This window comes from Pipistrellus kuhlii, unplaced genomic scaffold, assembly GCF_014108245.1.
Source record: "Pipistrellus kuhlii isolate mPipKuh1 unplaced genomic scaffold, mPipKuh1.p scaffold_m20_p_9, whole genome shotgun sequence".
In the NCBI taxonomy this organism is placed as follows: Eukaryota; Metazoa; Chordata; class Mammalia; order Chiroptera; family Vespertilionidae; genus Pipistrellus; species Pipistrellus kuhlii.
In genome coordinates, this window is record NW_023425595.1 from 26069173 (window position 1) to 26092431 (window position 23259).

The window sequence follows — 23259 nt, forward strand, 5'->3', positions numbered from 1 at the left end:
GAGAAGGCGCCTGCAGAGAATTAGGAGGGAAACCGGGAGGGCCTGCCCCGCCCCGAGGCAGAGGATACCAAAGGGGGCTGGAGGCTCTGAGAGACCACCATGGCTGTTTCTCAGTGTGCTTTTCCCAGGCCTCTGGGCGTCTGTTACCCAGCCCTCTCTCCCAGCAGAGTCCTGGGTGGCTGGGCAGACAGAAGGCCCCTCCCTGCCCCACAGGCCCAAGGCTCCCCCAGGCCCAGCAGGGGAGGCAGTTAGGCCCTATCCCACTGTCAGGGGCTGCGCCTGCCTGGAGGCACCGATGGGCCGGGAGCTGTAAACTCTCAGACTCCCCTGTCCTCAGGGCCTGCCCCTGGGTTGCTGAGCCTGCAGTCACAGGAAGCCAGGCCTGCCCCTGAAGGGGTGTGTGTGGGGGGGGGGGGGGGAGCTGCCCCTTGAGTACATTCTTCGAAAATGGGCGCCCTCAGCAAACTTTTCTAACGTAAGATGCTGGCAGGGGGGATGTTAGAGGAGGGTCCTGTAGGTGATGAGGCCGGAGGTATAAGGAAAGCCTTTGTCTCGGCCCAGGCTCCCCAAGTTGAGAGCTGGCTTTGCCCTCTGGGGAGACACGGCCGTTGGCTGAGCCTCAGCCCCTCTCCCCGCAGCCACAGCCTGGTCTATGTGTGCAAGCCGACCTTCGTGGGGAGCCATGAGGAGGTCGGGAAGAGCCTGGTGCCCCGAGAGGCCCCCGGCGACTACGGAGACGGCAGCTTCATCGAGGAGGTGCGCCGGGAGCTGGAGGACCTGGAGCGGAGCCTGTCGGTGGAGATGGCTCTCGGGGAGCCGGATGCCGCCACCGAGCTGCTGGAGGGAGACGAGATCTAGAGCCGGGCTTGTCCTCCGGTAGAGTGCAATAGAAGTAGCTAATTTATTTCCCCAGCTGTGTCCTCTAGGTGTTGGCTCACCAGGCTTTTTTCCATGGCCTCTTCCCAGAACATTCTCCCTCTGGCTCGAAACAGAATGAGGGGCCGCATACTCGTCCCGCTCCCCGCGCTGTACCCCAGGCATCTCAGTTCTGCTGCCTGGGTGCGGGGGAAGGCGGGACAAGGCTGCTAAACAGGTCCAGGTGCTGGCTGCTTTGCTTCTGCTGGTTGGCAGATGGCACGTTTCATTTTGTTCTGTGCCCCCTTCCCCCAGCCAAGGAGGGGACCGAAAAGGGGGCAGAATTTCCTCATGACGGGTTGTACGGAAATGTTGATGCTTACACACGTGGAGAAGAGTGCCCTGTTTAGCAACCATAAACCTGGCAAAAATCTAACAAATGAAACCCTCACGCAGTTCTTCGCACGGCACAGGCTTGCTGTGCCTTCGGGAGAAACATCCTGTGGCCTCCGAGTTGCATGCATTCAGCTTTTTAGCAGCCACTCAGTTCCTACCTCTGTGCCAGGCAAGCAGTTTCCCCTCCACGATCCAGACCTGTCACCACAGCCCGGTGAAGGGGCATTGATTCCCCAAATGTCAGCATCTCAGAGGCTCATACAGGTCAGGCTAGTGACGAGCATAGCAGGATTTCACCCAATGTGACCCCGAGCCTAGTGCTCCCCTACTGCTCCCCACCAGCCCCTGTGCCACCAAAAATACCCCCCACTAAGACGAAAAATGAAATTTTTCTTTTTCTGAGGCACATCTGGAATGGAGGTGAAACTAGTACCCACATGTCTCCAGGAGTCAACTTCTCCTCTTGGAAATAGCGTTCTCCCCAGTGTGGGACGGGTCATCCTTCTGGTGGTGACAGGAGGAACTGACACTGTCCCCTGGGGCGGTTAGTTACATTAGTCACTCTGAGGGGACAGGATCAGAGCATAATATTTACGTTAACTTGCCAGAAACAGCACTTGGGTAATTGTGGGGCCAGGATTGTAAATGAAATTTGCAAAATCACTTACCAGCAACTGCAGGCCATTATCAGCCACATGGAGAAAATCAAACCAAGCAAGGCTCTGTGAAATACGGCTGCAATACCCAGACTGAGCTCTGAACTGTGTGCTGTTCCACAAACGATCTTTTCAGGTGTCATGGACTGTTTCCATCATGTATTCACCCAGAGTTATTAAATTTTAAAAGTTGCACATGATTGTATACGCATGCTTTCTTTGAGTTTTAAGTGATGTATACACACATATGTTGCATTTAGAAATCAAGCATAAATCACTTAAACTCTTCTTTCGTAGTTCTTGGACTTTTTTCCTTTTGACTTTGGATAAATATGAAAAACCCTTCCAGCCAGAAAAAAAAAAAAATGACCTGCCTCTCTCCCATGTAAGTACACTTTCCAGACAACTGAAGCACACTTCTTTCAGCACCAAAATGTGTTAGAAATGCTAACCATTCGGGGATGGGAATTCGTCTTGAGTATCAGTGTTTCGCTGTCTTCTGGAAGAGTCAGTGGAGTGTGTATGTCCCTTTCCTTCATCAAGCATCTCTGGGCCATCACACTGTAGGTCCTCAGGGCCTGTGATAATAAAGCTACTGGGTATTGAGGTCATCTGGCGGCAGGCTGCCTATATTACCTCAATTAATCTTCATTGAATTCATGAGTATTTTCTCCATTTAACAGATGAAGAAATGGAGGCTCTGAAAGGTTAAGTGTTGGAGCTGGAAGTCAAAAACAAAACAATATGAAGGATAGGATACTCAGGGTCAAGTGATAACTTTAAGATCAAATATAGAGCTCGTCTCTGTTTAATGTTAAAATCATCATTGTACATTCTTATTATTCCACATACTTATAGATTGCCTGCTCAGAACCAGGTGCTGATATACTCTGGGGGTGCAGGTTGATCCTGATAGGGTCCCTACCCTGAAGGATACCCTAAACCCAGCACGGATAACACATAAGCAGTCAAACCGATATCGTAACAGAATGTTACGGTGCCTCAAAGGATGTGGCTTGGGAAACCTAGCATGGGAACTGGCTCTCAAAGATGATAGGAGCTGATCAGGAAGCCAGAAGGAATGGGAAAAGGCATCTGGGCCTTGGGCAAGAGGGAGGGAGGCAAGGAGGAGGATAGTATGTAGGGAAATAGCAAGTAATTCACAATGGTTGGAAGACAAGGTACATTTGAGCAAATGTTTGGAGAAGAGGCTGAAAATTACTTCAATCAAATTTATTGAGCACCTACTATATGTCAGGCTCTATATTAAGTGCCAGGGAGACAATCAGATAAAACTAGTTTCCTTTCTCATGGAGCTTATATGCAGGTATATTATTTTTCTCTACTTTGTTATCAATAGCCAGGAAAATATACGCAGAGAGGCTTTGCAAAATACTTGGCTGAAATCCACATAAAGAGTAGCTGATGTATCTTCCTTACAATTCTAAATGGAATGTGGTAAGGGTTTGGTGAAGTTTGGTACATGAATCTTAGGGCCAGAGTTCCTGCCAAGGTTCCGTCTCCAACCTGACCTTCCTCGCAGATGAGGATGGCTGGCCTATTCACCCTCAAGACCGTAGAATGAACAGGAAGTGTGATGGGACAAAAACAATGGCTGCAGATTCTTCCTGTTTAGTTCCTTCTTCTCTTTCCCCCTCCTGACTGGCTTTCCCTGCCTGACGAGCCTGATTCTTTAGGTTTTGGCACAGGAGAAAGGGATACTGGGCAGAAGGATGAGAGTTAGAGAGAGAAGCAAGGGGCCTGGCCTACGTGGCTCAGTGGTTGAGCGTCGGCCTATGAACCAGGTCGTGATTAGATTCCTGGTCAGGACACATGCCCGGTGTGGGCTTGATCCCCATGTGGGGCATGCAGGAGGCAGCTGATCAATGATTCTCTCTCATCATTGATATTTCTCTCTCTCCTCTCTGAAATCAATAAAAAGGTATTTTTAAAAAAGAGAATCCTGCGGTGTGGGGTGGGATCAGAAAAGGGGCATTAAGTATTCCTGCGGTCTGTGTATCCCCTTCAGACAGCCAAGAAATGCAACTTGATTATTCTGAGATGACTGATTGCTAGGCTGGGTTTCTACGTTCAGAGGCCAACAGCTGTGGGGCAGCTCCCTCCGGGCAGGGCTTGCTGGGGTGCCGTTTCAGCAGCAGCACATCTGTTCTGTGGAAAGCCCAGAAAAGGGGTAAGACATACCCGTTGAGGAAGTTAGTGTTCAGAAAACAGGCCATTTCCCTCCGAACTCCCATGAATTGGGGTGGGTGGGGGGGGATGAGACTTCTTTCTTTAGCTAAACTCAAGAGCAGCACACAATTTGTACGAAGCTACTGAGGCATTATGGGGGTGAGTCTGCGCAGAAGCCGCAGGTCCCGCTGACTTGGCACTGGACCAGAGAAGGAGCTCCAGGGAGGAGAGGAGCATGTTATAGCAGCTACGCAGTGTGGAACAGAGGCAAAAAGGAGACTCTAACAGCACTCGCCCCTCGAGAGGGGGATGGAAGGTGGAATAAGGGTGAAAGGCTCAGTGGGGACCAGGGCAGCATGGGACAAATGGTACACATTGCACAGGAAGGCCTCATGCCAGCAGGAGGTTGGCAAGTGTCAAGTTTCATAAACTCCAGTGCTGTTTGGAATTGAGTCCTTGTCTGGGAGGACCTGCTGGGCACCTGTTCACAGTGAATGAACAGACAGGACAAAAGGCGGCAGGAGCCCCACCATGACCAACAGGAGGCTGCAGTGAGGGGATGTCTTTATCCTCTTCCCCTCCTCCGGGCAGAGTTGGTGCAGGAGCATTGCCTGCCCCCCTTCCTCTCCAAGCCAGGCCCCCCAAGGACGGGCACTGTGCTTGGTGGCGGGGAAGCTTTAAATCGAATGACCAGTAAGATCAGATTGTTTTAATAATGCCGTGACTTAAAGTGACAGGACTGCACTGAGAGCGGGATGACAGCGACTTCAATGGGAAACTGCATTCTACAGAACACACAGGGCTGGCAGTTACCCCTGCATATTTGTATCTCAAGTTGATACTCCGTAATTAAATGGGTTCCTTAAGTATTATCAACGAGGCAGAAAACTATGAGACTGGACAGGGGAGGGGCAGGCTGGGAGCAGGGAACGCACCCGAGTGTCTTCCCCACCTCAGGCCGGGCCACAGGGCCCACTAGAAACTCCCTGGGGAGGGGGCCACTTCTCAGCCATGAGCAGTCGGAAGGCCAGCTTTTCTTGCAGGCAGGAGAGCCGAGCATTCTGCCTGTGTTGTCTGTCCTCCTTGCTTGCCCCTACTGACTGCTGCATTCTTTTCTAAATGCTTTAACACACTCTGGGTGTTGTCCAGTATTCTTGAGTGTTTCTCAAAGCCAAGTTTTGAAAATGAACACTGAACCTAACCCCATGACCACAGCACCCCGCTTCCCCAGGTGAACGACATGGAAGGGACATGATTTCATATACTCTTAAGTCTAGGTCAGTGGTCGGCAAACTGCAGCTCCTGAGCTGTGGTTTGCAGCTCTGTTGACTAATGAGTTTGCCGACCACTGGTCTAGGTGGTTAAAATTTATTTGGACAAAAGCTCCTTTGTTAATCTGGTTTAAACAAAACAACCCTACAAAACTTTATACATAGACACTATTTTGCATTTAAGAATTTATGGCCTTCTGATAGCTATTTGACTCAAGTATTAATTTGTTTTTCAAAAACTACACAGAATTGTTTAGATGGAGTTTTATTTACCGTGTTTTCCGGCATATAAGACGACCCCCTAATTTTACAGTTAAAACATAGGTTTAGGCCTATATTCGCTGTATAAGACTACCCCCCACTTCCGAGGCAACACCAGTTCTTTTTTTAATAGACCACCTCTCTAATTCAGCCAATCCAAGCAGGCTTTTTATGCATGCAAATTATACATGTTCTGTATCCAAAGCTACATTGTGTTCTAGTAAAAAGCCTGCTCAGATTGGCCAGAGTCAGAAAGGCGGTCTATTAAAAAAAGAACTGGTGTTGCCTCGGAAGTGGGGGGTAGTCTTATACAGCGAATATAGGCCTAAACCTATGTTTTAACTGTAAAATTAGGGGGTCGTCTTATACGCCAGAAAATACGGTAGCAAACAAAAAACTTGCTAATTCAGATTCTCCTCTATTCCATGTACTTTAGATTACAATTTGCAAGTCATAAGCACAAAAAAGCTGGGAAGGGTCTCGAAGCAGAACAAAGGGCAAAACTCAGAGGGAGAACTTCAGTAGCCAAATGAACCAGAATAAAAGACTTTATTGCATTCCATACATTCACAGGTCACTTCCAGACTTAGTGCACTCATTTAACGCAGGCCACATTGTAAGCCTGTAGCTCTCTCCTTCTCTCTTGGCCTAGAGATGTCACAAAGCCATTCCTAACAGTGCAGCCTGGCAACCAATAGCTACTGGACCGTTTTCTAGCTGTGGCACTGGTTCATCCTGCCCTCTCAGAATTTTAAAGTACTTTTCATCACAGTACAAAAGAGATCGCCAAATATTTTTGTAGATAGTCCTTCACTCACCATTTTTATTATTTTTCACTTCTATCGTTTCTGAAGTGGAGTTTTAACTAGGGAACTTCTATACAGAGCAGCAAACCATAGCATGGTCTTTAAACAGTAGCTTTTCCTCCTCGCCTTTAATACCTGCCTCAGAAATGTCCGTGCCTACAAACCCATCTGCCGCACAGTAAAAGCGCTTTGAAACCTCGCGTGGAAGCAGGGTCAGTTTACTGCCTGTGGCCTGTCTCAGCCTCAGGAGACTCAGCAGGCGAACCAGGCTCCAGGCCTGCCCGACGTGGGCAGTTGGTCCAGTTAATGCTCTGCCTCTTGGCCTCAGAGGTGCTCACTTGATCGTTTGAATCTGAGGAAAGGGGAGGGGTGGTGGAGATGGTACTGGTGGTGTTGGTGTGACACACATTTATCTCCCTTAACACAAATTACTGTTCTATCACAAGTTCATTTTGAAACGTTTACCACCCCTTTACTGAAATTACTAAGGGCAACATTGTGTTTTCACTCATTGGGTACTGAAAAATGAGAGCTTAAACTTTTTTTCTATAATGAAATTTTCTTTACTTTTGGTATTTGTGATATGCCTGCAACTAAAAGTAGCAAACACAAATAAAAAATCAGGGCAGAAGGCACAGAATGAGAAGAATTTTACCATTTACTCTTATAGGAACAATAACAAAACCAAATCAAACAAGATCACAGCTAGTTTTGTTTACAAATCAGCCTTCTTTGCTCCAGTCAGTCCCTGAAATCAGGAACCCTGTTTATTAACTTCATGACCCAAGCAGGCAGGCCTGCATGGACCAAAGAAAGTCTGTGATCCTGAGAGACAACTCCCCACCACGTTCCCAGTTTTCCTCTGAGACAACTGCCATTTCCAACAATGCAAACTCGGAACACTACTTCAAAGTGATCAGACTGTTATATAACTTACAGGGAATAAAAATTAGCCAGAAAAATACCTTAAAAAAGATTTTTATCCTTGTGGATGCCAAGAGACTTTTAAACTATATTAAGTCATTATATTCAAACTGCAGAGCCAACATCTGCTAATATTGTTTTCTAATTATTATTTCTTAAAAGTAAAAAAGGTAAAAATCTGATTTTGTAATATTGACAGGATTCTCCAAAGTTAAATATTAACATCTTTTCATCTCTTATGAGAACTTTACTGTAAACATACGTTATCATAGAAATGAGATCATTATCCAGTACACATTACAAAATGTTATATTTAAAGAAAACAAATCAATTCTCAACCCAGATTCTTCATCCATAAAAGTTGAATGACTAAAGTAACACAACAGAATGAACAAATGTTTTATTGGCATGTTCATTGTTGTAAACAGCATCTGGCATGAAAAAGTTTTACCAAAACCTTTTTATTGATTTTTATAAATTAGATGGCATTTTCAAAATGTACGTATAATTGTGTTCATTGGATAGTTGTATTTAGCAAAGCAAAAACTTGCCGATTCTAATAGACTCTGCAATGAAATCACATTGACTGCATCAGCCTGTGCTATGACCTGACTTACTAGCAAGTTTATTCAACACGATGTTAAGACATTTCCCCAAAGTTAAACTACGTGTAACTACAAATCAACTCCAAAAATTAAAGTGGGATTTACAAGGGTTCTGGAAGATTCAAACTTGAAGTATATTTTCAAAAGCAATGTACAAAAAGAAATAAAACTGAAGCCGCGGAACAGAAAAACCTCATTAACAAGGGCAAATACAACCGTATGGGACCCAGCACTGAGGAACCTCACCGAGGAATACATTTACAGACTGCTATACTTCTCAATGTACACAAATGTACATCATGGATGACATGTGAAAAGAACCATGGGAAATAGGTGAACTGCAAGTAGGTTAACTCAATAGGATCAGTTATATTTACATGCTGAATGAACGAGTGAAATGTATTGTCTACATCCATAACTTAAGTACAGTTATAATTACAATATTCAGCAATTTGAGCTGCCATCTGCTGGGAGCAGTCTAAGGGAAATGTTTCGATGTTCCAGAATAATGTTCTTTATACTTCGCAAAAAATGAAACAAGAAAACACAAATTCACAATTCTTTACTGGGTTACATACGGCTGGTTCTAAGAATTTCCTTCTTCAGCTCCTATTTTTGCTGCTTTCCAAGAGTCAACACACGCTGCATTTACTTACGAATTGTCAATGAGGTAATGTGTGTATCAGTGAAATAAACAGAAAATTCATTCATTCATGGCCTTTGCACAGCTTTTATTATTAAGCTATGAGCATCCTGTTTGAGGCTAGTTTTACTAGCGGCTATGTGCACATTTGTCCGCAAAAAAAGACATTTACTCATTCCCCTTTCCCCTTTTCTAGTAGCAGGTTTTGTTTGTTTTTATTTTTTTGCACATCCCTTTTCACTTTACAGTACGTTTGACTATAGTGCACAACATGATTCCAAGTCAAAACAGTGGCCCATTGGGCACTGAGCTTCTGATTGGTGAAGGTCCAATCAGTGCTGGTGTCACGGGGTTACCCCTAACCATGTCCGGCCATAATGGCACTACACAGTAGCAGTGAACCGTCTAATTAAAACCAAATCCCCCAGGGAAAATGCTATACTAGCAGAGTCAGTCTTGAGTCAGATCTTTATTTGGTGCTCCATCCAGATATATTTTTAATGCTTTCTCTTTCCGAGGTGAGTATGTTACTCGATGTCCCGTCTTCTGGAGTCGACTGCTTTCTTTTTTCATCAGTTCATTTCTTTGCTCATCTGTCAACTCCATTAATTCTTCTGTTTTATCCCTACATTTAAAATATTAATGATGCATTAGGCCAGTATAGCCCCTGCCTCTATTAAATTATGCTTGAATACTATAATGCTCCTTAGTGAGAAAGTGAAATCTGCTGTCACCAATGAAATTAATCTCATATACTAAGATGTTGTAAAATTCTAATGTGTTTATTAGTATAGCACTCACTTCTAAAACTGGCACAATTTCCATGTTATTAGTATAGCAGCTATAATTTCTGAACATCTATTTAATAACAAGCATTGTACCAGTTTTCAAAAATGTAATAATAGTTCTAATTCTCATAAAATTTGTCACCACTTTGCAAATAAGGAGTTAGGTAAATAACAAAGCTAAATTTGAACCTGTCTCTGCCAAGCTCCAATGACTCCTTTGTCCTCTACATCTGTATTATCCAACATATCAGCGAATAGCCACATGTGCCTACTGACTGCTCGTAGATGTGCCTGATCAAAATTAAAATGTGCTGGAAGTATAGCATATACACAGTATTTCTAAGACTTACTACAGGAAAGCTGTAAAATAACTCATAAATGACTTTTTTTTATATTGATTACATGTTGTAATCATAATATTTTGGACATACAGGATTAAAAATATTTTATTAATTTTTTTTCCTGTTTCTTTTTATTTTTTTAAATATGGCGACTAGAAAAATTTCAAAATGAAATGTGCGACTCTCATTATATTTCTATTAGTCAGGGATGCTCTAACAATAATAAAAGTATTTATGAAAAATGACATTTATGCAAAACAAAAATGTTATATCACTAGAAATAATAAAAACACTGTGCATGTTACCTATAAAATATGACTGCACCATCATCGCAGATATAAAGAGGCCAGACATTCAGGGTAGAAACTTTAGGATTCCAATCCAAATCCTGATGAATATCAAGGACAGAAATATCGCAGGGAAAGGTTCCTCTACCCTAAGGAGAATGAAGGAATAAACCAGGCCATTAACCATGTTTAATGCCTACTCGTTACCCAATGCAAACATTCTCAGAGCTTTACCTTGGCAAATTCAATATCGTCCAAAGGAATTCCACTGATTTCACAAAGCTATAAAAGAAAACACCATATGAGTTCATTTAAAATATAAATTTACTTTAAAAAGTTATTTTCCTTTCATCCAACAAACAGAAATAGCTAAGATTTAAAAATATATATATATACATTTGATATAAAAAAAATTAGGAAAAAAGGAGAAAGCGAAATTATTTAATCTATCTGCTCTGCAAATGCCATGTCCCAGAAATATCAATTTAGTATATTCCTTCTAGACGTTTTCCTATGCATATATAAACTATATGCAAAAATTTATAATATATAAAATTTTATTTATAAAACATCTCTATATAATACATTTATTTTATAAGAATAATTATTCTGTTGTAGGAATAGGATATGGAGTAACTGCATTCTCCTAAATAGTTGAACTATTTTATCGTCAACTAATGTGGATATTGAGCCTGTTTTAAATTTTTCCCAGTTACACTGCTATACTCTACACTTCCATGAATATCCTGACATATTTCTGCAAATATTTTCTTGAACTGAATTCTTAGATGTGGAATTGCACATGTGGATCGTTGATCATGCCCAACTGAACCATGAAAAAAATTATATCAATTACCAAAGGTGTAAATTTCCTGTTTCCTTAATGACCTTAGGTTTTCACTGACTTTCTAAATTTACATCAATTATAGGAAGTGAAAATTAGGTTGTTTTAACTTGTATTTCTTTAACAAATTCCCTAATCATGTAATTTGCCTATTTTAAAATGAGATTATTCATCTTATTAATGTAGTGGGTTCCTTAAAATTATGGACATGTTTCATATATTATGTTTCAAATATTTTTTTCCTTTATTTTTTAACTTTATCAGTTGCCTAAAAAATTTTTTTGACTGTGCAGAAGATTTAACTTCTATATCATTTTTTTTCTCTTTAGCTTTTTGTATTATGCTTACAAATATCTTTCCCTCTCCAGGATTATAAAAATATTTTCATCTAGTATATTTATCACTTTATTAACTTAATATAAATTTAATACATTTATGATTTATTTTTGTGTTTAGTGTAAAGTATCGACATAATTTTTTTCCCCAAATGCCAGTTGTCCTAGTATTGCTTCTAAATAATTCATTCTTTTCCCAGAGATCCTTAAAACTCTCACTTTTAAAATAAAAAATTCAGCCTGGCTGGCATGACCTGGTTGAGAGCATCAACCTGTGAACTAGGAGGTCACGGTTCAATTCCCAGTCAGGGCACATGTCTGGGTTGCAGGCTTGATTCACAGCACAGGAGGAAGCCAATCAATGATTCTCTTTCATCATTGATGTTTCTCTCTCTTTCTCTCTTCCTCTGTGAAATCAATAAAAATATATAAAAAATAAAATAAAAAATTCAAAAGAGAACATCATCTAGATTCTCTTATTTAATTTTACCTCTCTCTCTTTTTCTTCCTTTCCTTTCCTTTTCTTTCTTTCTTTTTCTTTTTTTTTTTTTAATACATACAGCAATTTACTCTGGCAACTTCTAATTAATCCTAACTACTTAGGAAAAAAATTGATGGAAATAACGGAAAGTGAGAGTCCACTTCTGAATGACCAGAAGCCAATGTTATTTTTCAAGGCATCAGGAGATTTAAACAACTAGAATGTATAATTCGAGGTGTCATAAAATGTGACAAAGAAAGAAAGATTGCTGCATCAGTATCTGGCAGTCACTTCCTAGGATACCTCTTAGGCAATACAGAGAAAAATACAAAATGTATACTAGCTCATTTTGTTAAAAATGAACTTACCTTCTCTCGCAACTCATCAACGCTACTGCTTTCCAACACAACCTCGTGGAAGGGATCCAACTTCATCTCAGAGGGCCTCCACCGTCTTGACAAAACTGCAAGCTGTGACATGGATTTCATCCTCTCCACCCCTATGAACATGCAAGATTAGACTAGCAGAGTACTTTCTCAGAGTTTATAATCTGATTTTTCCTATGCCTCCCTAAACCAAAGGATTTACTTCAAGTGTTACTCTGACAAAGTGGGCATAAAAGAACCCAATTATCCCCAGGAGTGTTGGAGAAGGAAATATTTACTTTCCCCTCCAGTCTCAGAAGATGATTCCTAACTCTTCTGCAAGCTCTGCTTCCACCAGTATTCCTAATTTCATTCTCTCCTGACTCCTGCTGAGCACTGCTCTACCAATTACTCTCTTCTCTGGATCTCCGATCTTTGCTTCTCTATTGGCTACTATCCACAATCTAAAATTGTAATCACACTGTCTTCATTCTACCTCCTTTATTTACTCAGGCTGTCATTAATTCTTCTCTTTAAAATTTACACCCCAAATTTACCGTTTCCTCAAAACCCAGCTCAACTGTTACCTTTCTCTCTGGTATATATAAGAACAAATTGTGCTGATTTGGTCCTTAGTACCTATCATTTTGGAATTACAGGTTTCGATTCTGGTTCACCCACAGACTTTGTACATCTAGAAAGCAATCACTAGTTGCTTATTCATTTTTTAAGCACCAACTTTACAGGTCAATAAATGCTTTTTAGGTTTAATTCTACGACTTCTTACTCAACTACTTGATGCTAAAATATATATTGGTATGATACTGATGCAGGCACCGCCTTTCAATAACATTATCTGGCTAACCCATCTCTGCTAACACATAATCAATCCTTCCTAGGAAGGGTGACTTCTGTGTTCTTCATGATCTCTTCCTGGCCTACCCAGACACAGTAATTATTCTCTAAGGCCCAGACACTCAGAGAAGAAATTACATTGTGAAGCACTTCCTTACACAGAACTGCATATAGTATCCTGATTTTTCCTGGTTTCCCCATAACTTGTCTTTTAATAAAAATTTAAACCATTAAAATTTAAACCAAATTAGACCTGAAATAGGCAAAGTGTTAGTATTACTGAGCCTTCTGAAAACTATCACAATTTAAAAAGAAATATTCAGAAGTTATATTTTAATTTCTATGGGAGTAAAAGGAAAATCAAAATCTTTCTAAGTGATAGCAAAGTCACAAGAGAATATATATAGAAAACCCAATGCTTTCCTTGATATCATCTCCTAAAAGCCAATTTTCCTCCCACTACTTCCTCTGAAAAATAATATTTTAAATACACCAATGGTAGTAACACCAGGAGGTATAACAAACACAAGTACTTCCTCTAGGTCACTGTCATGGGTTGAATCGGCCCCCTCCTTTGAAGTCTTAACACCCCAGTACCTCAGAATATGACCTTATTTGGAAATAGGGTCATTACAGAGATAATCAAGTTAAAATCAGATCATTAATGTAGACCTTAAAGTGACTAGTGTTCTTATGTACAGGGAAATTTTGATAGGGATAAATAAGCCCACAGGGAGAACATGTGAAGATCAGGATGATACATCTACAAGACAGGGAGCACGAAAGACTGCCAGCAAACCACCATAAGCTAGGAGAGAAGCCTGGAACAAACTCTCCCTACAACCCTCAGAAGGAACCAAAGCTACTGACACCTTGACCTCGGACTTCCAGCCTCCAAAACTGGGAGGCAGTACATTTCTGTAGTTTAAACCACCCACCTTTGGTACTTTATTATGAAAGCCTAGGAAACTAGTCATTGTTCTCTAAATTTTCGATAAATTATCAATAGCACATCTTCAACACAAAATAAGCCATAACAAAAAAATAAACTAAGTAACAAACATGGCTAAGAAAATATTTTAAAAATTTTCTGTAAAAAGTACTAAAAAGAAAACCTTAAAATTGCAATTTCCCTGTAAGAAGAAATGTTTTTTAAAAATCAGAGCACAAAGGGAACATTTAAAAGGCAAATGGGAGCTAGAGAAAAGATAGAAGAAACTCATTATTTGATTAAAAGAACTATAGGCTTCTATTAATTATAGAGCATTTCCAAGTGATTCACCTCCCCCCCTCCCCCCCCCCAAAAAATATTGGTAATACCATCTAGAACTTCAAGGAAAACCTCCCAGTTGCTGGAAATATTAATATCTTCTTCATATATATGATAATCCAAAAAGACAGTGCCAGGATTTTTCCATGTTTTCTTCCTTAGACGAAACCTACAAATATAAGACATTTTAAAGTATTATAATTTGAAATTCTTAACTTTAAAAAATGACATAAATCTGACATCAAGGAATAATTAATTATGTTTAAGTCAAATGGTTATTCATTAAAATTTGGGGAAAATAAAATAAAATGCTCCTAATACTTCATATTTAGTAGTATTATACAGAGGAAATTTAAATACAACTCTAGCACTTTTGCTTAGTTCTATTAAACTAATTTGCAGTGCTGAAATTCTGAATACTATAGAAATTTTTAATTCTTCTAATTTTAGAAAATCACACCAATCCATATAATTTGACACACATTCTTTCTTCAAGTCACTGATGACACTATAATTTTACTTTACCTGTCAATACTGAGCTCTAAACCACATTGCTCCCTGAGTTGAGGAATTAACTCCTCTTTTGATTGCCGTACAGTCATTCCTTTAGCAAACACAGCATCTAGCAGAAACTTGCATGGCTAGAAACATAAATAATTAGAGCTTGAGTTATACATTAAAACAAGATTAATAAGATATTTTATTTGCACTTTACACTGTGATAATTATGGGCCTCAGTTTAGGTGTCTAAGATATCTTCCTAGGTTCAAATCTTGGCTCCACTAGTTATTAACTTAGTTATCTTGAGTAATTTACTTAATATTTCTATGCCTCAGAGTTCTCATCTATAAAACTGGGGACAGTATCTTCCTCACTAAGTCACTGTAAAGATTAAAATAACAAATTCATATTTCCCTTCTTGTATTAAAGTGATAATTTTGAGTGTAAAAAGAATCACTTTACAGACTAAAATAAGGGAAATGCATACTAATTCTCCAAGTAACATTATTAAATGTCTCAAAAGAGACATAGTATTTATTACAAAACCCAAACTTGGAAGAAACATATAAGTCAAAATGATTGTAATGGATCACATATAAGAGATATGGTTGGTGCCCAATAAAATGTTTGTTGAATGAATAAAGTTATTTCATGAAAAATGTATCCCCTTATATATTTTTCACATTTGTCTAGGTCCCCAATAAGATATAAACATCATGAAAATAAGGTCTTTGCCTTATTTTTCTGGCTTATGTATTATTGTTATTGATTACTCCCTAAAATATGTTATTGATTACTCCCTAAAAACATAGCCTGGTTAGAACCTTAATCCACTATTTTCAAGTTGTATGACTTTATGCAAGTTACTCAACTTCTCTGCCTCAGTTTCTTCATCTTTAAAATTGGAATAACAAATAGTAGTTAGAGACTTAAAAGAATTAATACTTGTAAGCTCTTAGAGCACATAGTAAACACTAGATAAATACTTGTTAAATACTAAAATGATGCTCTGAACACAAAAAGAGCCTATAAACTCAACAGATCAAGTGCTATCCACTTGTAGCATTATACAATCATTCCCAGAAAACAAAATACCCTTTGAAAAGCAGGAAATTTTTGCCTCACTCCAACGATCACAGCAACATTTTAGAGCAGGGGCACAACAAAAAATGACCTGAGAGCAACATTCATCCCCTGCCTGCTTTTATAGATAAAATTTTAGTGGGACAGAGTCACTTGCATTGGTTTTACATATAGACTGCTTTCATGCTACAATGGCAGAATTGAGTAGCTATGACAGAGGTAGTATGGCCTGCACAACTAAAAGATATCCTAGAAAAAGTTTGCCTGCTTCTGCTTTAGAGAGATAAAAAGAAATGACTAGTAATAAAATTTCTGAATTGTATGTTTTTAATAACTAATAAAAGTGATCTTATCTTGTGTTTATTACTTACCTCTTGTTCATTGACCAGGAGCTGGTACACTTTAACTCTGTATTCTCCTTTTTTAAGTGCTCTCCCCAGTCTAATTGTAATCTATAAATTAAAAACATGTTTTAGAAGTACTTTCTCAGCAGAACAAACAACCCATTCTCACCCACTGTTTAGCTTGTTTTCCAAAATTCTCTAGATAATGGGCTCTAAGAACAGATATATTTTACCTCTGATTCCCCAGCACCTAGAACAGTAACTGACACAGTTAACATTTAACATTTAGATGAGTGAAAAAGCACCCAACAACAAATAACCACTAAACATCAAATTATCCATTTAGGGTGTCTAGTTCATCTTACTTGGATGTAGTACAAGATGTTTTCATTTCTATCATTTAAAAGACTCTAATTATTGAAAATTATTTTAATCAACCTTATTGTCATCTGAAAATGATGAAAGTGTCTCATTCAGTCGAACACTCTCAAACTCTTGATTGCTGGCATATACTCGAAAGACCTTGAAGTGAGAGGACAAAACTCCAACAAAGGGCTCTAAATGTTGTTTGAAAGCAGCCAGGGTAATTCTTTTATCAACATGCACCATCAACCCTAAGCACACAAAAAACAAAACATAAACAAAACTGTAAAAGTAACCTGTCATGTTACTAATAGAATAGATCATATACTTTTTATTGTACTGTATAAGCAGGAAAAAGCACCCTTTCCAATTATTTGACTTTTAGCTAATATAAAACATCAGATGGATAAAATACATGGACACTGAGTATATGATAGGCTAATCTAACAGCTTTAAATGTTCTGATATATTTAAGTGCTTATTTATTTAACTGTTGAATTAAAAACAAACGTCGAGAAATTCTTTCCAAATACACATATTTCTAATTCTACTCAGCAAAGGGTGGGCTCTGGCTGGGTTCCAAGCCTATCTCTCCCGCTTACTTGACAAGGAGCAAGCTGTCAGCCTCCATACCTCCATTTCTTCACTTGAAAAATGAAGATAATAATAGTATCTACCTCATAGTTTTACAGTGAATTCAATGAGGTAGTAGAGTTATCATGCTTTGAGCACAGTGCCAGATATATAGTAACTGCCTCTCCCGTGCTTCCCCACAATTTCTAACCTCTGCCTAAAGAGAAACTAGTTTTAATTATTCCAATGCTCTTGCAGGGTTGAAAATGGTAAAAATAACTACTGGCTAATTTTTTACTATGATGTGAGGAAAGTAAGGAGCAGTGGTAGTAGTCACGAGATGGTAGAAGACATTTGAGGCTTACAATCAAAACCCAAGTTTGATCTCAGAAGTGTGACCTACTGGCTCTGTGACTTCAGGCAAACTATTTAACCTATCCAAGCCAGTTTCTTCATCAGTGAAAAGCATCTACATCAATTTTACACAGCTAATAAGAACTAAATGAGATAACGTAAGCCAATGAGCCTTACAAGAGAAAAAACAAAAACAAAAACAAAAAAACCTCCATAGAAATTTAAAGCATTATTATAGAGTTTCTCTGTCTCCATTTGGGCCCACCAATTCACATTTTCTCACTTGAGTTTCTGCAAGTTGTAAGTGTAAATGTCACATGTTTCCAGTGTTATCTGGACCTTACGAGTTAAAAAAACAAAAGCACCTTTCCTTTTCTCTGACTTTTTCAATTAGTTATATACTTTTTAAGGGGTGTCAGAGGGGAGTTGTTTGCATTGGGAGAAGGAGGAAGGAGAAGAGATAAAAAATTTGGGGGGAATTGAGTACATTGAGTATAGCATTTTCTAAAGTGTCCTTTTTATTTTTTTGTATATTATTTACTTTTTAAACTATTTCATAATACTTTATTTAGTATTTTTATCATAATTATTTCCCTTTTAAAATATTCTTTTTAAAAAATAACATCTCACCAGAGTTATGACATCATTACTGTCAAAGGTCTAATGTGTTTCACAGGTCTAAGAATGCTGTTCACTGTTCACTATAACTCCATCAAAAGTGAAAACTAAGGTGATAGGGAACAGATTTATAATCTAGGAAGTTACAGGTGGTCTTAGAACAAAGTATATAACTCTTAGCTGATTTTTTAAACTAAAATTTTAAATAAACTGAGTATAAATTTAAAGGAGCATTTTCTTTTTTAAGTACATACATTTATGTCCTTCCCCAGAACCTTCATCTGCAGCATACGGTTCCGCTTTGAAATACATGTACTGTATTTCTCCCCTACTCTTGCCACTTTCATCATATTCACTATCAGTTCCAGAGTCTTCTTCTGCTGTATCCCATGTCTCCTTTTTTCCTTCATTTGCTTTAGTTCTTCTACTACTTGTGATGCTGTGAGTGTCAAGTCCATTAGCCAAAGGGATTTGAGCATTATCTGCATTGCACAAAGTGTCACTGCTATGACTAGAGCTAAGAATATCACTGTCCACTGAACTTGTACTTCGGTCATTATTCACATCTGAGTCTGATCGTTCTTCAGACTGAAGATTTTCAGGATCAGACGTCTGAAGATGCTGTTCAAGTTCTCTATTATCCACCGATGTAGAAGAGTCTCTCTCATTGAGAGGTGATTCGATATTTTCAAAGTCACTCGTCTCAGTACTTTTGCTGCTGTCCCCATTATCTCCATCTTGCTGCTGCTGCAGTGACAAGCTTTTGAGTTTCTCAGTGCTTTCTTCTAGAATAGCTTCCACAGACTTTAGGTTCCCCACAGGTCCTTTGACTCTTTCACAATCATCATCCACATTACCAGAATCACCCCCCGCTTTCTGGTATGCTGTCCTTTTGGAATAAGATCCTGGAGATTGCTCAGGTAGCAAAACAAATAATCTGATTGTATTTGCATGCCGATCCAGGAGTTTCCACAAATGAGAGTCGGTAAAGGCCATCTGGTAATCCAAAGTTTCAGAACTTTCAACAAACACCTAAATATTAAGTCAAAAGGGTTATATTGCATCATTAGTTATATTGCATCATTAATTTTAGTGATATTCTCATTCATCATATTATGTCAGTACCAGACAGTGCATAATAAGTGATACATTTTGGGATGATAGTGCTTCTAAAAGACATATGCATGGTTTTTGGAGATTATACTAAATATTGTTTATATGTATTTATAATTAGCCATAAAACTGTGCTAAGAGAGACAGACACACACATGCAGGTATCTTTTTTATTGGGTTGTGCCTTTTCAGGAAATTTCTGTATCCATATCTTGCTCTTTAGGAAATCAAAGCTTAGTATGAATATAGATAGATAGAGGAACATGTATAAAGATATGTTGGAAATGCAAGACCAAAATCCAGAATATAGAAAAAAAATCTAATGGACAAATGACTTGATTCTATAGCAAATTAATTGCAAGGAAACAATAAAAAAATACACAGAGACTGAAAAAGGTGATAAATAAAAATGACAAACAAGGAAACTTTCGAGTATAATTTACCCAGCTAAAACCAATGGCATTAGAAGTACATGGGAAAAATGATAATGAAATGCAGTGACATCATAAAATGAAACAAAACGTCAACCTGAACTTTCTCATTTTTAACAGAGATAGATGAGTAGGCAAAGAGTGAAGCCAATATGATAATTTTCTTTATACTAGGAATGCCTCTAACTTTCACAATGAAGTATGTACTACTTTATGGGAGAAGCTCAAGAATGAATAAAATTCAAAGGACCTAATCATTATGAACAAAATAGTCAAGAAGGCTTCATCAAAGAGGTAGTGCTAATCTGGGGCTTGAAAAAAAATGTAGGAAGAGAAAGAACACTCCAGGTGGGGAAAGCTCATGATCAAGGCAAAAAGAAGAGCCAGCAAGACTAATTCAGGATAGAAAGAAGCCAGATCTGACTTGACTACAAAGGATATTGCTAGAAGTTGAGCTTATAATATTAAAACTTAATTTCATTTGCTTTTACCAACACAGAAAATAATAATGAAAAAATAAGAGATACCTTGTTACTTCTAAAAAAGCCTTCGGCCTTCAGGGTTTTACTAGGTACAGTGAGAAGACGCAAATCATTGTAGCAGCGTTCCAGCACTATTCTCATTGTCTCAGCAGGTAAATGGATAGCCTATAATGAAAGTAATTTAATTTAAAAAATACTCTTTTTGCCAAAGCTGGTTTAGCTCAGTGGACAGAGTGTCAGCCTGTGGACTGAAAGGCCCCAGGTTCGATTCCGGTCAAGGGCATGTACCTTGGTTGCGGGTACATCCCCAGTGGGGTGTGTGCAAGAGGTAGCTGATTGATGATTCTCTCTCATCGATATTTCTAACTCTCTATTCCTCTCTATAAAAAAAATCAATAAAATATATTAAAAAAAAGAATTTTTCTGCAATTTATATATATATATATTTTGTCCAAGGAAATGTAAACGTTTTCATTATGGTTTCAAACTCAGAAATTCTGAATGATCTTATGTTCTTTATCATTAACTCATATAATGTGGCCAATATTTATTCCAACTCCTTCCCCGACCTTATTCTTTTATTTCTATTAATATAATAGAAACTACCTTTGTGATTACCCAAGTTTAAAACTCCTCAGGCTATCAGTGCTCCTACCTTAGTCCAACATTTACCAAACACAAATCCCACTTCCATTTATATAATTATTACAATCTATACCTTTTAGAATTTCTAGTCAGATTCCATCACCTGAATTATTTCAACAACTGCCTCATCTACATTCCTGACACCTCTCTAGTATTTGGAATACTAGTCTAGTGTGGGAAGACTTAACATTCTATAGTAGAACTCATAACACCAATGTTAGAAAAACAAACCCTAAAACTTACTTTCTATTGCCTACATCAGAAAGATCCCAAACTTTATGTTTACTATTTAAAAACCCTCCATGAGCCCTAGCTGGTTTGGCACAGTGGACAGAGCATCAACCTGTGAACTGAAAGGTCTCAGGTTCAATTCCAGTCAAGGGCACATGCCCAGGTTGCAGGCTTGATCCTCAGTAGGGAACATGCAGGACACAGCCAATCAATGATATTCTCTCATCATTGATGTTTCTATCTATCTCTCCCTTCTCTCTTTGTCTCTGAAATCAATAAAGATATATTTAAAAAATAAAAAATAAAAATCCTGCCCTGGCCGGTTTGGCTCAGTGGATAGAGTGTCAGCCTGTGGACTCAAGGGTCCCAGGTTTGATTCTGGTCAGGGGCATGTACCTTGGTTGTGGACACATACCCAGTAGGGAATGTGGGGAAGGCAGCTGATCTATGTTTCTCTCTCATCGATGTTTCTAGCTCTCTATCCCTCTCCCTCTCTGTAAAAACTAAATCAATAAAATATATATAAGATAAAATAAAAATAAAAATCCTGCATGAAATAACTGAACTTACATTTCTAGGCGTGTATTTTACAATGATCCATCCAAACACACATGTCATTGTTTTACATACTTGACTCACACTTTCTTACCTCAGTACTTTGGTCAATCTGTATTTTCTATTTGAAGTGTCGCTCTGTCCTAACTATTGTTGTCTCCTAGCTATAAATACTGGCTCCTTAAAGTAAGTACCGATTCCTATATCTTACTCATAACTACATCACAAAGTGCTCTATACAGAGCAGGCACTCAAAAATAGTCACTAATCAATTTTAAAACTTACCTTTGAAATAAGTTGTTTGAACTCTGTAACTGTTTGATTTAAGTAAGCACGAACAGTGATAGGTGCAGCTACAGATTCTGCCTTTAGATCAACAACATGAACTTTCACCATCACTTCTGTCACATTTGAAAAAAATAAAGACATAACAAAAGGTTATTTTTTAAAATGTATTTCACATGAATAATGAATTTTTAATATGTTTCTAATGAATGGTAAAGATAACATTTGTTCTAGTTATCAAAATGGTAGATATATATTATACATGTATAACACATGTTAAAACTTCTTTCACAATTTGTCACTTTACAAGCAAACACAAAAAGATAGGAAAAGAGCCTAATAAAAGTTCTAGATGTCCTTTTTTTAAAAAAATGACAAAAGTAAAAATGTGGTTTTTAAAAATACATGCTTTGTTTCCTTATAAAACGTAACACTATCAAATTTATTAAGTATATTAAAGTATATATCCAAAGTTCCAAAATACAGTCCCAAACCACAACACTAAATAAATATAAATAACTAGAAAATGAAAAACAAATAGTAAAGGGATGTAGCAGCCCTACTTGCTTTTGAACAACCTTCGTTAAACCATTCAAGACCTTATTTATAATCAAATAGTATTTTCTATATCCTATTAAAAAGTCCTACAGAAATCCTTCATGTTACAATTTAATCCCATCTTCTCTGCTTCTGTTTTTAGGAAATCACATATAACTAAACTTTTAATCATCAGAAAAATAAATGATCTTCCAATAGTACATTTAAGATAGTTATTCTCTAGCTTAAGTGATTTAATCTCTTATAGTTTATGTCAATCCTCAATGTTTTCTCATGTTGCTAATATAAATCTGATAAAATATTCTGAAGTCATGATTATTAATGAATTAAGAGGCTCAGTGCACGAATTCATGCATGGGTGGGGTCCCTCACACTGGGCAGTGATCGGGGCCAATCAGGGCCATGGGAGGCTGGCCTATTTGGGGGAAGGCCACTGGAGGTTGGCTGTGGGTGCGCACCTTTCAATAGAAGGCAGCTCCTGCTTTAAGTGTCTGCGCCTGGTGGTCAGTGCACATCATAACGACTGATCGTTTGGTCACTTAGGCTTTTATATCCTATACTAGTGGCCTGGTGCACGAAATTTGTGCAGGGGAGGAGGGGTTGTCCTTTACCCCGGCCTGCAGGCCTGCATCCTCTCCAATCTGGGACCCCTTGGGGGATGTTCAACTGTTGGTGTTGGCCCAACCCCTAAACCCGGCAGTGGGATATCACTAGCAATCCGGGACCACTAGTTCCTAACTGCTCACCTGCCTGCCTGATGGCCCCTAACCACTTTGCCTGCTGGCCTGATTGCCTCCAAATGCCCCACACTGTCTGCCTGCTCCCCCCAACTGCCCTCCCCTCCTGGTCTGATCGTCCCTAACTGCCTCTGCCTCAGCCCTGCCTTTGTCCAGAAGATGTCAGGAAGGTCTCCTGAAAGGTCTCCCAGTCTAATTAGTATATTACCCTTT

The 23259-nt window shown here is 38.9% G+C and overlaps 2 protein-coding genes across 12 annotated transcripts in view; one reads left to right on the top strand and one right to left on the bottom strand.

The window, feature by feature from the left end:
* Positions 1-2195, top strand: part of DKK3 (dickkopf WNT signaling pathway inhibitor 3) — a 37999-nt gene extending 35804 nt beyond the window's left edge. For all 3 annotated transcript variants that reach the window (XM_036428040.2, XM_045577527.1, XM_045577526.1), the window contains exon 8: positions 639-2195. In XM_036428040.2, coding sequence (XP_036283933.1) covers positions 639-858 — 220 coding nt within the window. In that variant the 3' untranslated portion in view covers positions 859-2195. The remainder of the gene's footprint in view (positions 1-638) is intronic.
* A 5549-nt stretch (positions 2196-7744) lies between these two features.
* The window catches only part of USP47 (ubiquitin specific peptidase 47), an 89527-nt gene continuing 74012 nt past the window's right edge, over positions 7745-23259 (bottom strand). For 6 of the 9 annotated variants that reach the window (XM_036428037.2, XM_045577523.1, XM_036428036.2 and 3 more), the window contains 11 exons: positions 21752-21867; positions 20081-20200; positions 18264-19041; positions 16540-16715; positions 16129-16209; positions 14699-14814; positions 14224-14342; positions 12052-12182; positions 10258-10305; positions 10042-10172; positions 7745-9232 (listed from right to left, as the gene is read on the bottom strand). In XM_036428037.2, coding sequence (XP_036283930.1) covers positions 9058-9232; positions 10042-10172; positions 10258-10305; positions 12052-12182; positions 14224-14342; positions 14699-14814; positions 16129-16209; positions 16540-16715; positions 18264-19041; positions 20081-20200; positions 21752-21867 — 1991 coding nt within the window. In that variant the 3' untranslated portion in view covers positions 7745-9057. The remainder of the gene's footprint in view (positions 9233-10041; positions 10173-10257; positions 10306-12051; positions 12183-14223; positions 14343-14698; positions 14815-16128; positions 16210-16539; positions 16716-18263; positions 19042-20080; positions 20201-21751; positions 21868-23259) is intronic. The other 3 variants (XM_036428034.2, XM_036428035.2, XM_036428038.2) reach the window with 3 other exon arrangements.